The following is a 17,043-nucleotide window of genomic DNA, read 5'->3' on the forward strand; positions in this document are numbered from 1 at the left end:
TAATATTCCCAAATCGAGTATAGTTAATGTAAACGGTGTCTACAAAAAATGTTTTATTTTAAATCTTACTTTTCTAATTGGTAGCGGGCTTTCAATATACAAATATATTATGTTGAACATAATTATTTTAGTATATTTCAAATACAAAAAAGCCTTGCTACAAATAGTTTCATATTATTTTTTCTTAAATAAAAAAATACACACACAATATATAAGTGATATTATATGCTACTGTATACATTGCAAAAGAAAAATTGTAGTATTTTTTTTCTAAATATATTTGTTCTTTTCGTTTGTTTCTCGAAAATATCCACCTTGTGTTTAAGAGTAAAATGTATTCTTGTTCTCAAAACATTTTATCTATTGTTCTTAACTTTTAATTGCAAGTGTATTTGCTTACTACAAAAAAGAAGAACTATGTATTTGTTTTTTTTTCTATCAAATTGAATCTTATAATAAAATTCGTATACCAAACTGTAATACAATTAAGACTAATTTTAAAGAAAAGCGTATATATATTTTTTGTAATTTATAAATAGTTAATTTAATCTTAAGTTGTACGGATGAGTGAAGGATAACCGAAAATAAAACAAAAATAACATTACAGCAATAATATAATGAAACAAAACATAAAAGTGACCTTATATCCAATGATAAATATGTATGTAGATAATATCAATTCTCGAAAGAAATGTATTCTCTTTTTAATGCTCGCATACATACATACAAATAAAATAAGAAATTGTACACATAAAAATCTATATATTTTTTTAAATTATAATTATAGCTGAAAAAATAATTAATAAAAAAGTATTATAAAAAATATAATAATAATAATTAAAAATAATTGTATATTATATTCTTATTCTAGTTTATATTTCTAAAGGCTGGTCATGGCCGGTGGTCTGGCATATGCCTTTGGAATGAAACCATATTTCCTGGTCTTTGGTGCATAAGACCACAACCATCCGTCAACAGTTTGATTATTTAGATCAGCATATATCCAATCACCACGACGCACGCTTAAGTCATCGGGAGCCTGGGCCTGAAAATGAAAGAGAATCCGGATTTTAATGGGGATTTGGAAATAATTTAAAAATATTAGACAAACATATTTTTAACCAGTAAGGAAAGTAGTAAAGTCGGACTGGGCCCACTACATGATACCCTTCACCACTATGGGTATATTAAACGAATGCATCCTAACAGAAAGGTCATTAACATACAATTGGATGTGTGACCTTTATCTAAATGTGAACCGACTTAGATCAATCCATAAACATGCCATTCGTTTGTTACAATGGGACAAAATTATGTAAATCTATTTAAAGTAAATATCAAAAATATCAAAATGCTCAATTTTGTACATTGTGCAAAATTTCATGTCAATATTACAAACATAAGGAGTATGGTGCACCATTTACTTAAATCGGATGAAAATAGATATAGAAGGTATATACAATTATATACCGATTTCAACCAAACTTGTCATAGGTTAGATTATACTAATTTCAGCAGGCTTTGTTCCTTATTTGTGCCATATTTTGGGTCCTACATAAATTCTGACGAAACTATATATGGGAGCTATATCTAAATCTGAACGGATTTTCCCGAATTATCTTCAGTACGTTATGCAAAATTCGGTGTCAATCGGCTATGCAAAATTTCGTGGAAATCAAAAGATATATAGGGACTTTGGTGAACCATTTAAGTTAAATCGGACGAGACTGAAACTGATTTTCGGGAAACGCCACGCATATTCTAGACTCAATCCAGTACGCTGTGCCAAATTTCGTGCAAATCGTAGTATATATAGGGACTTTGGTACACCATTTACATTAAATCGGACAAAAATATATATGGGAGCTATATCTAAATCTGAACCGATTTTTCCAATTTCAATAGGGTTCGTCCTTGGGCCAAATAGATGGCCTGAGCCAAATTTTATCCAATTCTGATCATAAATGCGACCTGTACTTTGTTTACAATTTAACATGGACAGACGGACGGACATGCATAAATCGACTTAGAAAGTGATTCTATGCATATTCTCAAAATGAACCATGTGTCTATCTCGTTTCCTTTTGCCTGTTACAAACATATGCACAAAGACATAATACCCTGTACCAAAATCCGCGCCTTGTTACGGACCTTTAAAAATATTTCCAAAAATCCGCCCCTTATGAAATTTAAAAAAAAATTTCCCTTGCTTACCTTATAATCATACAGCATAACCAATTCGGTGCCATAACGAACATCATCTGCAGGAATTTGGGCCGATGAATTTTGTGAATTATGTTGGCCCTGCTGTTGCGAAGTCTGCAATGGATTCTCAACACCAGTGGTACCATTACTTGGCATTGTAACGGGTTGACTTAAAGAATTCAAATTTCCTTGGGTTGCTCCAGACCCAGTCGATATCTGCCCATTGGATTTACTCAGAGAATTTTCCATTAACTTTTGCTGAGTCTGCAAAACACTATCAGCCGGATATATGAATGCCGATGGCACAAATCCCTCCTGTCCATCACTGCGAACAATCCAAAACCAATCGACATCATCACGATTAAGGAGCGTTACAAATTCTCCTCTCTCCACGGAGAGATCATTTTCATCGCGTGCAATAAATGTATAGAGGACAATATACCGCCCATTGGGTTCCTTGTGAAACGGAGTACACTCCCCATCCATTAGCAGTGGGGAATTGAGTTCGGCGACAGCATTTTTTAATGCTGCCTGGGCATTGCTAACCTCTTCAATTAAATCCAATTTTGTTGTGTCATTCGTCGGGCTAATTAAGGGTATGGTTTCACTGTGCTCTCCGCTTTCCCCGCGTGGAAGTTTCTTTTTTATGGCCATATCTGCCAGCTGGGTATTATAGGGAGCACAATAGGAATAGGGTATGAAACCTTCCTGGCGTGAATCTTCACCAATAACATAAACCCAATCATTTTCCCGATACAAAATGTTGACTACTTGACCACGTTTCACCTCCAGTTCATCATCCACACAAGGGGTGAAATCGTGCAGGACAACCATTTTGGAATCGGGACTTAAGCCGTGTTCCTTTTCAATGCCAACACGTACCAGGGTTTCTATGCTCGAAGATCCAGTAATGCGTCCTAGGCCCACGGTAACACCACCGGGTAGGGGTAGATCACGTTCAATGTTGGCATTGGTGGCTGAAAATGTTAGGAAAATAAAAATTAAGTTTGTTTCTTAAGTCTTTTGTTTTGTTTACTCTTGCAAGTATGTGTCTTAAGTCTTTTGGTTGTGTAAAGAGGAAAGGTGACCCCCACATTCTTCATCAATAACTTGTTTATAACATGGAGGTTCGCCTTTTTGGACATATATGTGTATACCTTTCTTTTTATCACGCCTCATACGCACGGGACACAAAAATGCCATATTTGTTGTTGTTGTTTTTATTCACTTTTTTTTATAAAAATTATAATATTCCAAAAATGTTGGATATAAAAATTGTTTATTTTTAATTCTTTTATAAGTATCACTTTATTCAATTTATGTTTTTATAGCATTTTTCTCAAGCCGAGTTTTGTTTGACACTACTTTTCATTGTTGTCATCTACTGTATTCGTATCGAAATGCCTTAGCCTTGGTATGGTGTAGTAAAACAGCTGATTGCTATAGAGAAGAGAGATATGCCAAACAAAAGAGATCTTCTTGTTGGATTCCCTCACAGCATCAGAATGAAGTATGTGGAATTAATACGAGATGGCGCCCAATTACAAAATATTGATTGTAATTAATGTGTGTAACATATTCAAAAATTATTGCCTCGTTTGCATTTTTATGATGTGGTTTGACGGAATTCCAAAAGATTAGACAAAACTACGAAAACAAATATATTCGAAATAAAATTCATTGTTTTAATAAGAAAGGTCACATTTTTATGGCCACTTATTAAATTAATATTAAAATAAAGATTTTATAGCCCACAAAAAAAATCCAGTCCATGAAAATAATATTTTTAGAGAAAATATTTTATAAAATCCACGCCTTCCTATAGCCCAATGACCAGTGAAATGAAATTGGATCCATAAACATGTCATTCTGCAACCGATTTTCAAGAAACTTAACACACATCATTCTAGACCTAATTCAGTACGCTGTGCCAATTATATATGGAAGCTATATTTAAATCTTATCCGGGAAATTTAATACACATCATTCTAGACCCAATTCAGTACGCTGTGCCAAATTTCGTGCAAATCGAAAGATATTTAGGGACTTTGGTGCACCATTTACCTTAAATCGGACGAAAATATATGTGGGAGCTATATCTAAATCTGAACTGATTTCCACGAAACCTAACACACATCATTCTACTCTTAATTCAGTACACTGTGCCAAATTTCGTGAAAATCGAAAGATTTATAGGGGCTTTGGTGCACCACCTTAAATCGGACGAAAATATATGTGGGAGCTATATCTAAATCTGAACCGATTTTCACGAAAATTAACATGCATCGTTTTAGACTTAATTCAGTGCGCTATGCCAAATTTCGTGCAAATCGAAGGATACATAAGGACTTTGGTGCACCATTTACCTACAATCGGACGAAAATATATATGGGAGCTATATCTAAATCTAAACCGATTTTCACGAAATTTAGCACAGATCATTGTAGACCCAATTCAGTACGCTGTGCCAAATTTCGTGCAAATCGAAAGATATATAGGGACTTTGGTACACCATTTACCTTAAATCGGACGAAAATATATATGGAAGCTATATCTAAATCTGAACCGATTTTAAGGAAACTTAACACACATAATTGTAGGCCTAATTCATTATGATGTGCCAATTTCGTGCAAATCGAAAAATATATATAGGGATTTTGGTACACCATTTACCTTAAATCGGACGAAAATATATATGGGAGCTATATCTAATCTGAACCGATTTTCACGAAACTTAACACACATCATTGTAGACCCAATTCAGTACGCTGTGCCAAATTTCGTGCAAATCGAAAGATATATTGAGGGACTTTGGTGCACTATTTACCTTAAATCGAACGAAAATGTATATGGGAGCTATATCTAAATCTGAACCGATTTTCACGAAACTTAACACACATCATTGTAGACCCAATTCAGTACGCTGTGCCAAATTTCGTGCAAATCGAAAGATATATAGGGACTTTGGAACACTATTTACATAGAATCGGAAAACATATATGGGAGCTATATCTAAATCTAAACCGATTTTTCCCAATTTCAATTGGGTTCGTCCTTGGGCCAAATAAGTGACCTGTGCCAAATTTCATCCAATTCGGATCACAAATGCGACCTGTACTTTGTTTACAATTTAACATGGACAGACGGACGAACATGCATAAATCGACTCCGAAAGTGATTCTATGCTTATTCTCAAAAGGAACCATGAGCCTATCTCGATTATTTTTGCCTGTTACAAACATATGCACAAAGACATAATACCCTGTACCCCAGTGTGGTGCAGGGTATAAAAATGCAAGCCTTTCTATAGTCCATGAAAAAAATACTTTTAAAAATCCACGCATTTTATTAGTCTTTGAAAAAAATTAAAAATATTTTTCAAGCACTGTAAAGATGTGGGAATTTTTTTTAATATTTTCTGAAAAACCTATTGCCAAAATTTTATATTTCACTTATTTATTGATTAGTGGCAATGATCAGTTTCGTTCACATCAAAAACTATCGCCTGAAATCAACAATTCAAAAAACAAAAAAATATTATTTGACAACAAAATGCCTTCAATTTCTAAATATAGAAGTTAGAAATGAAAATAATAAAAAAATATATAGAAAAACCGCCAACAACGACCCACAAAGTTTATTCAACTTTGTAGGCTATTTGTTGTCCAAGGTAAGTGGGCAATGCAATGCAATGAAATTGCATGGCGTTGCGTTTATTTTTTCAAATTCTCGTCCAAGTCATCACTTCCAATGGCCATTAGCATTTTTTTTACAATCGTTATCGCTCTCACAAATGATTTCATTAAAAACAAAAAAACAATTTCTCTGCCTCCCTTTTCAACACTCCCACCATATAGAAACGTGCCCACTACACACACACATATACGTACATACGAATTTATAAGTAGAATGTGAGTATTGTTGTTGGCATACGACTTCTATACTGACCAACCTCACATTACAATTCGCTTAGTAAGTGTAAATAAATAATAAATAAATAAAATGTGGCTAATGTTGCGGTTTTCTTATGGTCCTTGGGAAAAATGTAAAGGCTCTTAAAACAATATTTTTAAAAGTTCAAGCCTTATTGTAGTTCCAGAAAAAATATTTCTAAACATCCAATCCTTATTGTAGTCCTTGAAAAAATATTTTTAAAAGTCCAAGCCTTATTGTAAGCCATGAAAAAATATTTTTAAAAATCAATGCTTTGTGAAGGTCCCTGAAAAAAAAAACATAGGAAAAAAAGGAAAGTAGTAAAGTCGGACGGGGCCGCCTATATGATACGCTTCAGCACTATGGGTATATTAACAGGACAGGACGAAAATATATATGGGAGCTATATATAAATCTGGACCGATTTTCACGAAACTTGGCAGACATCACTCTAGGCTCAAGTCGGTACCATACGCCAAATTTCGTGCAAATCGAAAGATATATAGGGACTTTAGTGCACGATTTACATTGAATCGGACGAAACTATATATGGGAGCTATATCTAAATCTGAACCGATTTTCACGAAACTTAGCACACATCATTCTAGACTTCATTCAATACGCTATGCCAAAATTCGTGCAAATCGAACGAATTTTTGTGGCTTCGGTGCACCATTCGGGCGAAACTATATATGGAAGCTATATCTAAATCTGAACGGATTTTCACGAAACTTAGCACACATCATACTAGACTAAATTCAATACGCTATGCCAATTCGTGCCAATCGAATGATTTTCAGGGACCATTTACCTAAAATCGGCGAAACTACATATGGGAGCTATATCTAAATCTGAACCGACTTTGATGAAACTTAGGACACATCATTCAAGGCCTAATTCAGTACGCTATACCAAAATTCGTGTCAATGAAAAGATTTGCAGAGACTTTGGTGTACCATTTACCTAAAATATGGAGAAACCATATATGGGGGAGAAACCATATATGGGGGCTATATCTAAATCTGAACCGATTTTCATGAAACGTAGCACACGTCATTCTAGACTAAATTCACTACGCTATACCAAAATTCGTGCAAATCAAATGCTTTTCAGGGACTTTGGTGCATCATTTACCTAAAATCGGGCGAAACTATATACGGGGGCTATATCTAAATCTGGAACGATTTTCACGAAACTTGGCACGCACCATTCTAGGCTTAATTCAGTAGACTATACTAAATTTCGTGCAAATCGAATGATTTTCAGGGACTTTGGTGCACCATTTACTTAAAATCGGGCGAATCTATATATGGAAGCTATATCTAAATCTGAACCGATTTTCACGAAACTTAGCACACATCATTCTAGACTTCATTCAATACGCTATACCAAAATTCGTGTCAATCAAAAGTTTTTCAAAGACTTTGGTGCACCATTTACCTAAAATCGGACGAAACTATATGTGGGAGCTATATCTAAATCTGAACCGATTTTCACGAAATTTAGCACACATCATTCTAGACTAAATTCAATACGCTATGCCAAAATTCGTGCAAATCGAACAATTTTCAGGGGCTTTGGTGCACCATTTACCTAAAATCGGGCGAACCTATATATGGGGGCTATATCTAAATCTGAACCGATTTTCACGAAACTTAGCACACATCATTCTAGACTTAATTTAGTAGGCTATACTAAATTTCGTGCAAATCGAAAGATATATAGGGGTTTTGGTACACCATTTACCTTAAATCGGACGAAAATATAAATGGGAGCTATGTCTATTTCCCAATTTCAATAGGGTTCGTCCCTGGGCCAAACAAATGAGCTGTGCCAAATTTCATCCAATTGGGATCATAAATGCGACCTGTACTGTGTTTACAATTTAACATGGACAGACAGACGGTCGGACGGATATGCATAAATCGACTTAGGAAGTGATTCTATGCATATTCTCAAAAGGAACCATGTGTCTATCTCGTTTCCTTTTGCCTGTTACAAACATATGCACAAGGATATAATACCCTGTACCACAGTGTGGTGAAGGGTACAAAAAGCCACGCCTTCATAGATCCCTTGAAAAAAATCATATGAAGACCACAGGGTCTTCTATAGAAGACCTCTAAATATCTCGAAGTTAGAATTTTACTAATGATTTATTTGATTTGCTTTGTCACAATATTTTCAAATAGAAAGGTTTTTTTCCTTCACCTCTTTCCAAAAACGGAATTATATACAAAAACAACAACAAATGTAAACACAGCACATTGTGGTGCCAAAAAGTTCATTTTGTTTGAAAGCACACACGTTGTTGTTGTTAGTCATTATGTTATTGGTGTTGTGATTGTTGTTCATATTTCAAAATAAAAATGTTACAAGTTGTTGTTGTTGTCGTTGCACTGTAACAATTAGCCACCGCAATAGGTAATCCAGTTTAAATGCCTATGAAAAATTAAAAATAAAAAACACACGCACACACTCACAAAAAACCAGAGACGTTCAATTGGTTCACAGCCAAGAGGATGTATTTGCGATTGGCAAAGAATAATTAAAAAAAATATATCAAAAATTTTTCCATAACTTTAAAGGCAGGGAGGTAGCTCACTCTGAAGGGTAAGTTATGGCTACCATGGCATCGAATCTTCACCTACGCCCCTATGCCATTCGCCTATTGCTAAAACATTTTCCCTGCCTAACAATTCATTGGAGGGGTTATGAATTATTCATGAAATTCCGGATTTGTGGTAATACCATAAAATCTTGATGCGTTTTTGTTCCATAACCAAAAACTGAAAAACAAAATCTCCTCATATGCACGCACACAAAATCCCACAAAAATATTTTCAAATGCTTTACGTCTAAAAAGAAAAACCAGTCGGTCGACGCATCTGACGCTCCGCTGAATTGCTCCGGCGACGAATGACGTAAAGTTTGAAATGCATTTAGCTTTTGCCTGCAGTTGAATGACCTGAAATTGCCTTAAAAAATGCCAAGGCAAGCAATGACTGAATGGCTGGCTTACAAATATTAATATGTACATACATACATAGTATGTATGTATGTACATTATACATATCGACGGCACTATCAAAAAAGGCTGAAATAAAAAACTCTATGATTGTGTGCAACAAGCAAACATATTCACATACAAAGGTATGTATGTATGTAACTATGCTTTTAAAAGCTTTCAATTGGTTTTTGGCAAAGTAGAACGATTGAAATGGACATGCCTTAGATAGAACATTCCCGAACACCTTTTAGATGCGACATACAATAATAAAAATTTTGATAAAAAAGTGGATTTTTAAAAATATTTTTTTCCGACAAAAAATAACGGGTCGTGGATTTTTAAAAATATTTTTCAAGGACTACAAGAAGTGTAGATTAAAAAAAACATTTTTTTGAGGAGGGGTGGATTTTATTTTTAAGGACTATAAAAGGGCGTGGATTTTTTTAATTATTTTTCTAAAATTATTTTTTATGGACTCTGACATGTCGCTGATTTTTAAAAATATTTTTTGAGGACTATAAAGTAACGAGATAGACACATGGTTCCTTTGGAGAATATGCATAGAATCTCTTTCTGAGTCGATTTATGCATGTCCGCCCGTCCGTCTGTCCACGTTAAATTGTAAACAAAGTAAAGGTGATCCGAATTGGATGAAATTTGGCAAAGGTCACTTATTTGGCCCAAGGACGAACCCTATTGAAATTGGGAAACATCTGTTCAAATTTAGATATAGCTCCCATTTATATTTTCGTCCGGCACAGCGTACTGAATTAATAGTAGAATGATGTGTGTTAAGTTTCCTGAAAATCGATCCAGATTTAGATATAGCTCCCCTATATATTTTCGTCCGATTTAATGTAAATGGTCCACCGAAGGTACAGCGTAATGAATTAGGTCTAGAATGATGTGTGTTAAGTTTCCTGAAAATCGATCCAGATTTAGATATAGCTCCCATATATGTTTTCGTCCGATTTAATGTAAATGGTCCACCAAAGTCCCTATATATCTTTCGATTTGCACAAAATTTAGCACAGCGTAATGAATTAGGTCTAAAATGATGTGTGTTAAGTTTCGTGGAAATCGGTCCAGTTTTAGATATAGCTCCCATATATATTTTCGTCTGATTTAAGGTAAATGGTGCACCAAAGCCGCTATATATATTTCGATTTGCACAAAATTTGGCACAGCGTAATGAATTAGGTCTAGAATGATATGTGTTAAGTTTCGTGAAAATCGGTTCAGATTTATATAAAGCTCCCATATATATTTTTTCCGATTTAATGTAAATGGTGCACCAAAGTGCCTATATATATTTCGATTTGCACGAAATTTGGCACAGCGTAATGAATAAGGTCTATAATGATGTGTGTAAAATTTCCTGCAAATTGGTTCAGATTTAGATATAGCTCCCATATACATTTTCATCCGATTTAATGCAAATGATCCGCCAAAGTCCCTATATATCTTTCGATTTGCACGAAATTTGGCACAGCGTAATACATTAGGTCTAGAATGATGTGTGTTCAGTTTCCTGAAATCGGTTCAGATTTAGATGTAGCTTCTATATCTGACCAAATGAAAAATAAAGTATCGGTTGCACCAATGTCATTATATATCTTTCGATTTGCACGAAATTTGTCACAGCCTAATGAATTAGGTCTAGAATGTATTTTTTTAAAAATATTTTTTTCACTTCTATACGAGGCGTCGATTTTTTAAAGAATATTTTTTCAGGTCTATTCGAGGCGTGGATTTTTTAAAGAATATTTTTTCAGGTCTATTCGAGGCGTGGATTTTTTAAAGAATATTTTTCAGATTTATTCGAGGCGTGGATTTTTTAAAGAATATTTTTCAGGTCTATTCGAGCCGTGGATTTTTTAAAGAATATTTTTTCAGGTCTATTCGAGCCGTGGATTTTTTAAAGAATATTTTTTCAGGTCTATTCGAGGCGTGGATTTTTTAAAGAATATTTTTTCAGGTCTATTCGAGCCGTGGATTTTTTAAAGAATATTTTTCAGATTTATTCGAGGCGTGGATTTTTTAAAGATTATTTTTTCAGGTCTATTCGAGGCGTGGATTTTTTAAAGAATATTTTTTCAGGTCTATTCGAGGCGTGGATTCTTTAAAGAATATTTTTTCAGGTCTATTCGAGGCGTGGATTCTTTAAAGAATATTTTTTCAGGTCTATTCGAGGTGTGGATTTTTTAAAGAATATTTTTTCAGATCTCTTCGAGGTGTGGATTTTTTAAAGATTATTTTTCAGGTCTATTCGAGGCGTGGATTTTTTAAAGATTATTTTTTTCAGATCTCTTCGAGGTGTGGATTTTTTAAAGATTATATTTTCTATAATGATGTAATACCTTTCTGATATTTTATTAGCCTCTAAAATACTTAGTACGCTAAAACAAAAGATGCATCCGAATAGATACCTAAAAGAATTCAATGATGATACAGATGCCGATGAAACAATGAAAAATTCGGCCTTCATAAATTATTCTCAATTTGGCTAATTACACTCACTGCAATTATTTATCTCTAAGTAAGAGAGAGAGCGCGCGCCTTAAGAGATTTTTACAACCACATGAGTATCCAAGAATTCCCAAAAAAGAGTAAAAATGTTCAGTTTTGTGAATGGCGCCAAATTTTTTATAGTTTCCATTTTCGGCGACAAAAAGCATGCGCCTGCATATCGATTTTCGTATTCTAAACGAAGTAGTAGTGCCACGAAACACAAGGTGGACAAACATATACCGGTATGTTTTGCCGAGGTTTGCAAGGGTGAAGAGACACATTTATCTGATAAGAGGTTTCGTGGTCGTGAGAGAGAATGAGAGAGAAAATTCAATATAGAGAACCCACTAATTTAGGGGGTGTGTACACCATTTGTGTGTGTGTTTTCAGTTCCTAGTTCATATTTTCATTGGTAAGCCTGTGTGTGTTTGCTTGGGCCATAGTGTCAATGCCGAACGAAACGAAACCATATAAAACTGATAGTTGGGGTAGGATATGGAAAACAAAAAAAAAATGCATGGGAAGAAAAGAACTTGATGAAAATTTATTGCGTAGAATACAATTGTAGGTAGTGTAGGCTATCTGCCCTGCAGAAGATACATAGATAAAGATATATATGGTTGTGTGTATTGGTATTTGTGTGTGTGTATTTGTGCTTTAACTGTAACTCACAATGAAATACTATTCATGTCAGCATTAATATTACATGTGGGAGTACAACATATCCGTTAAGACCCCCTCCCCTGAAATTGACATTAACATCGTCGTCGTCATCGTCCTCGTCGTGGTCTTCGACATGAATAGCAACCAACCAACATCATCATTATGATGACTATTTTTATATTTGTTGAATGAATGAATATCATGAAAATTATTTGTTTCTCTATGTGTGTGTGTAGGAATGTTTCCTTTCTTTTTGTTTGGTATGTCTGTATGTATGCCGGTATATATACTGCGAAGTTTTGCCATGCCATCTAAAATGTGTTAATGTTATAAACTGGGGAACTTTAAGTTTTGTAACATGAAAAATTTCCAAAATTCTAAATTGAATAGGAAACTTTAATTGAATCAACAAGTTTTAACTGAAACTGGAATAGATGAAAATAAAGGGAAAATGATAATGCGGCTAGGTGGTTTTGGATACAAAGTGGAGTTAATTTGAGTAAAGAGGTGAAGGGTTATAAATGGTGTACAATGTTTGGAAGATATTTAAATAAAATGGATATTGGCTTGATAACTTGAAGAAAAAAGAATAGACCTGAAAAAATAATCTTTAAAAAATCCACGCCTCGAATAGACCTGAAAAAATAATCTTTAAAAAATCCACGCCTCGAATAGACCTGAAAAAATAATCTTTAAAAAATCCACGCCTCGAATAGACCTGAAAAAATAATCTTTAAAAAATCCACGCCTCGAATAGACCTGAAAAAATAATCTTTAAAAAATCCACGCCTCGAATAGACCTGAAAAAATAATCTTTAAAAAATCCACGCCTTGAATAGACCTGAAAAAATAATCTTTAAAAAATCCACGCCTCGAATAGACCTGAAAAAATAATCTTTAAAAAATCCACGTCTCGAATAGACCTGAAAAAATAATCTTTAAAAAATCCACGCCTCGAATAGACCTGAAAAAATAATCTTTAAAAAATCCACGCCTCGAATAGACCTGAAAAAATAATCTTTAAAAAATCCACGCCTCGAATAGACCTGAAAAAATAATCTTTAAAAAATCCACGCCTCGAATAGACCTGAAAAAATAATCTTTAAAAAATCCACGTCTCGAATAGACCTGAAAAAATAATCTTTAAAAATTCCACGCCTCGAACAGACCTGAAAAAATAATCTTTAAAAAATCCACGCCTCGTATATACTTGAAAAAATAATCTTTAAAAAAACCACGCCTATGGTAGACCCTGAAAGAAATAATCTTTAAAAAATCCACCCCTTAGGTAGACCTGAAAAAATATTTTTTTTCAAAATCCACGCCTTTGGTAGATCTTGAACAAATAGTCTTTAAAGTTGTACTCCTCGTATAGACCTCGAAAAAATATTTATATTAAAATATCCAAGGCCTCCAATAGACCATGAAAAAATACTTACTTACTTAGCTGGATTGTGACAGAACTTTCGTTCTATAAGCCAAGCTTAAAAAAGATTTCCAGGCGCGTCGGTCCTTTGCGCAGTTTTTCCAATTTGAAAGACCATATTCTGCAATGTTTTCTTCCACTTGATCTTTCCATCTTATGCGCGGCCTTTCCCTTCTGCGTTAACCATCAGCTGGTTCGTTTTTATATGTCTTCTGGGCTGGGGCATCTTCATCCATTCTCACAACATGACCCAGCCATCGTAGTCGCTGCAGCTCAATACGTCTAACAATGTCGATGTCCGAGAATAGCTGGTACAACTCGTGGTTCATTCGACGGCGATATTCACCGTCAACGCAATGGCCCCATATATCTTTCTCAAACACTGCAAGAGCGGTCTCATCTGCTTGCGTAAGTACCCATGCTTCAGATCCATATAACAGCACGGGTAGTATCAGCGTCTTTTAGATTGTGAGTTTGGCGGGAGGTGGCCTTGCTTTTGAGTTGTTTGCTCAGACCATAGTAGAATTGGTTGGCCATTACTATCCTTCGTCGAATTTTAAAACTGATGCCATTCGTTTTATTTATGGCCGTGCCAAGGTATATAAAAACGTTGACTACCTCGAAGCTGTAGTTCTCAAGTTCCACAGTTGGTCCGAGTCTATTGGACTTCTTACGCGTTGATACCATCAGCTTCGTTTTCTCGCCGTTTACTACCAGACCCACTTTGGCAGACTCCTTCTAAATTTGTTCAAAGGTGGCTGTTACCGCCCTCAATGTTCAATGTCGATGTCATTGGTGTACAGAGTGTCATTTCTGTTCACATTTGCCTCTCGTATGATCTTTTCCAGCAGGATGTAAAAAGGTCGCACGACAAACTATCATCATGTCTGAATCCTCGTTCGGTATTAAAAGGCTCCGAGAGGTCCTTTCCGACATTAACTGTTGATCTTGTGCTATGAATATATATATATATATATATATTGCGCCTCATATAGTCCTTTAAAAAAATATTTATTTAAAAATTTTCACTCCTCGTACAGACCCTGAAAAATATTTTTTAATATCCGCGCCACGAATAGATCTTCAAAATATTCTTTAAAATATCCACGCCTATTGTAAACCCTGAAAAATATTCTTTTGTAAATCTACGCCAAAATATATTATTTCCAAAAATCCACATCGTTTTTAACCTTAAAAGAAACTGGGGTTTTTTTTTTCTACACTGAGGCAGAATAAAAATGAAAACGTTTTTCCCCTTGTGGGAAATGCAATTTTCTAGTTCTCATACAGACATACAAACAATTCTCTCTCACACAATCTTAAATGTACGTTCTCTCTCTCCTTTATGCTAACAACAATAAACCTCTCTTTCCTTTTTTCTTTGTTTCCATATGTCCTTTTAATGCAAATGTAATGGTCGAGTGGTGGGAAGGGGTAGAACCTACAATAAAAAGGACCATCAACTGCATCAAAGACATTGCCGTTGCAAAGCCAGCCAGCAATGCAAGCAATGCCCTCAAATCGTGCCAAGGATACTTTTAACGTATGCAAAGTTTTTTCAACCTGCAGTTTTTGTTGTTGTCGTCGTCGTTGTTTTTCTTTTCCCCCCATCGTGGCAGAGAAGGATGTAAATGTTTCTCATGAATTTTTGGGGGACATTATTATTTACATCATCGTCATCTGAAATTGCAACAAGAACAAAAAAACCATATGAAATTATAATGATTGTTGGTCAGGTAAACACATTTCTAGAATTTTTAAAGACAAAGAAAAAAGCTATGCAGTTTTAAAGAATATTTTTTTAGGCAACAATAGGGGTTGAATTTTTAAAGAATATATATTTTTCAAGGACCTCAAATACGTACATGTATAATACCATGGAAGCAATTGTAGGTGTGGGGATTAATTATCCATCGCTACAACAAAAATCTGCTTTGAAAAGGACTGCTCCTAGGTCTAACAATGATGTGGATTTTTTTGACAAATTTGAATTTTTTATGTAAGGATCAGGTGGGGCGTGGATTTTCTAAAGAATATTTTTCAAGGACTACAATAGGCGTGGATTTTTTAAAGAATATTTTTAAAGGTCCAACAAAGGCGTGGATTTTTTAAAGAATATTTTTAAAGGTCCAACAAAGGCGTGGATTTTTTAAAGAATATTTTTAAAGGTCCAACAAAGGCGTATTTTTTAAAGAATATTTTTTCGAGGAACATCTGAGGCGTGGATTTTTTAAAGAATATTTTTTAGAGGAACATCTGAGTCGTGGATTTTTTAAAGAATATTTTTAAGGTCCAACAAAGGCGTGGATTTTTTAAAGAATATTTTTAAAGGCGTGGACTTTTTAAAGAATATTTTTTCCAGGCGTGGATTTTTTAAAGAATATTTTTAAAGGTCCAACAAAGGCGTGGATTTTTTAAAGAATATTTTTAAAGGTCCAACAAAGGCGTGGATTTTTTAAAGAATATTTTTAAAGGTCCAACAAAGGCGTGGATTTTTTAAAGAATATTTTTAAAGGTCCAACAAAGGCGTGGATTTTTTAAAGAATATTTTTAAAGGTCCAACAAAGGCGTGGATTTTTTAAAGAATATTTTTAAAGGTCCAACAAAGGCGTGGATTTTTTAAAGAATATTTTTAAAGGTCCAACAAAGGCGTGGATTTTTTAAAGAACATGTATTAAGATATTATTTTCACAGTAAACTGCATATGTCAGAAAAACCAATCCACACATTAATATCGACCATAAATTAAATTTGAGTACCATTTAGTACCAAATTTCATGATTTGAGCTCTAAAGGTTCACCCAAATCCAAATTTTCCATTTAGCACACATTATTTCCATATGTACCCTCTTCAACCATCCAACAAAACTTCATGCATACCCGAATCCTACACCCCCACAATGATTCAAATTTCAGGATTCCTACTCTATTGGTTCACCCACAATTTAAATTGTACCAAATTTAGTACACAGTAGTACGAAAACTTCCTACATACCCCAATCCTACACCCCGATAGTGATTCTAAATCCCTGTTTCAGGATTCCAACTACATAGGTGCACCCACAATTCAAATTGTACCAAATCTTGTACACAGTAGTACCAATTACAAAACTTCCTATATACCCCAATCCTACACCCCCACAGTGATCCTAAATCTAAGTTTCAGGATTCTAACTCTATCGGTTCACCCACAATTCAAATTGTACCAAATTTAGTACACAGTAGTACTTATTTCTAAAACCTCTTTCCTACCCCAAACCTACACACCCATGATTCCAACTCTATTGGTGCAACC

At 34.5% G+C, this 17,043-nt stretch overlaps 1 protein-coding gene across 1 annotated transcript; it reads right to left on the bottom strand.

Moving 5' to 3' along the window:
• Window positions 1–879: 879 nt before the first annotated feature.
• Window positions 880–3,455, bottom strand: LOC133337469 (SH3 domain-containing protein Dlish). The gene is made up of 3 exons (XM_061545687.1): window positions 3,363–3,455; window positions 2,215–3,182; window positions 880–1,045 (listed from the first exon to the last, which is right to left on the bottom strand). Exons 1-3 carry the CDS (start codon window positions 3,406–3,408, stop codon window positions 881–883), a joined length of 1,179 nt encoding a protein of 392 aa, XP_061401671.1. The 5' UTR covers window positions 3,409–3,455; the 3' UTR covers window position 880.
• Window positions 3,456–17,043: the final 13,588 nt, after the last annotated feature.

The sequence above is a fragment of the Musca vetustissima genome, unplaced genomic scaffold, assembly GCF_032173495.1.
Source record: "Musca vetustissima isolate MV318-11 ecotype Yass unplaced genomic scaffold, APGP_CSIRO_Mvet_v1 utg10921, whole genome shotgun sequence".
NCBI lineage: Eukaryota > Metazoa > Arthropoda > Insecta > Diptera > Muscidae > Musca > Musca vetustissima.

Excerpts from the sequence above, each read along its gene's own strand:
- LOC133337469 (XM_061545687.1), bottom strand. The coding sequence starts at position 3,408 with ATGGCATTTTTGTGTCCCGTGCGTATGAGGCGTGATAAAAAGAAAG. Across the intron at positions 3,183-3,362 it reads GAGGCGTGATAAAAAGAAAG|CCACCAATGCCAACATTGAA; the intron begins GTATACACATAT and ends TAACATTTTCAG. Across the intron at positions 1,046-2,214 it reads TTATGCTGTATGATTATAAG|GCCCAGGCTCCCGATGACTT; the intron begins GTAAGCAAGGGA and ends TTTCATTTTCAG.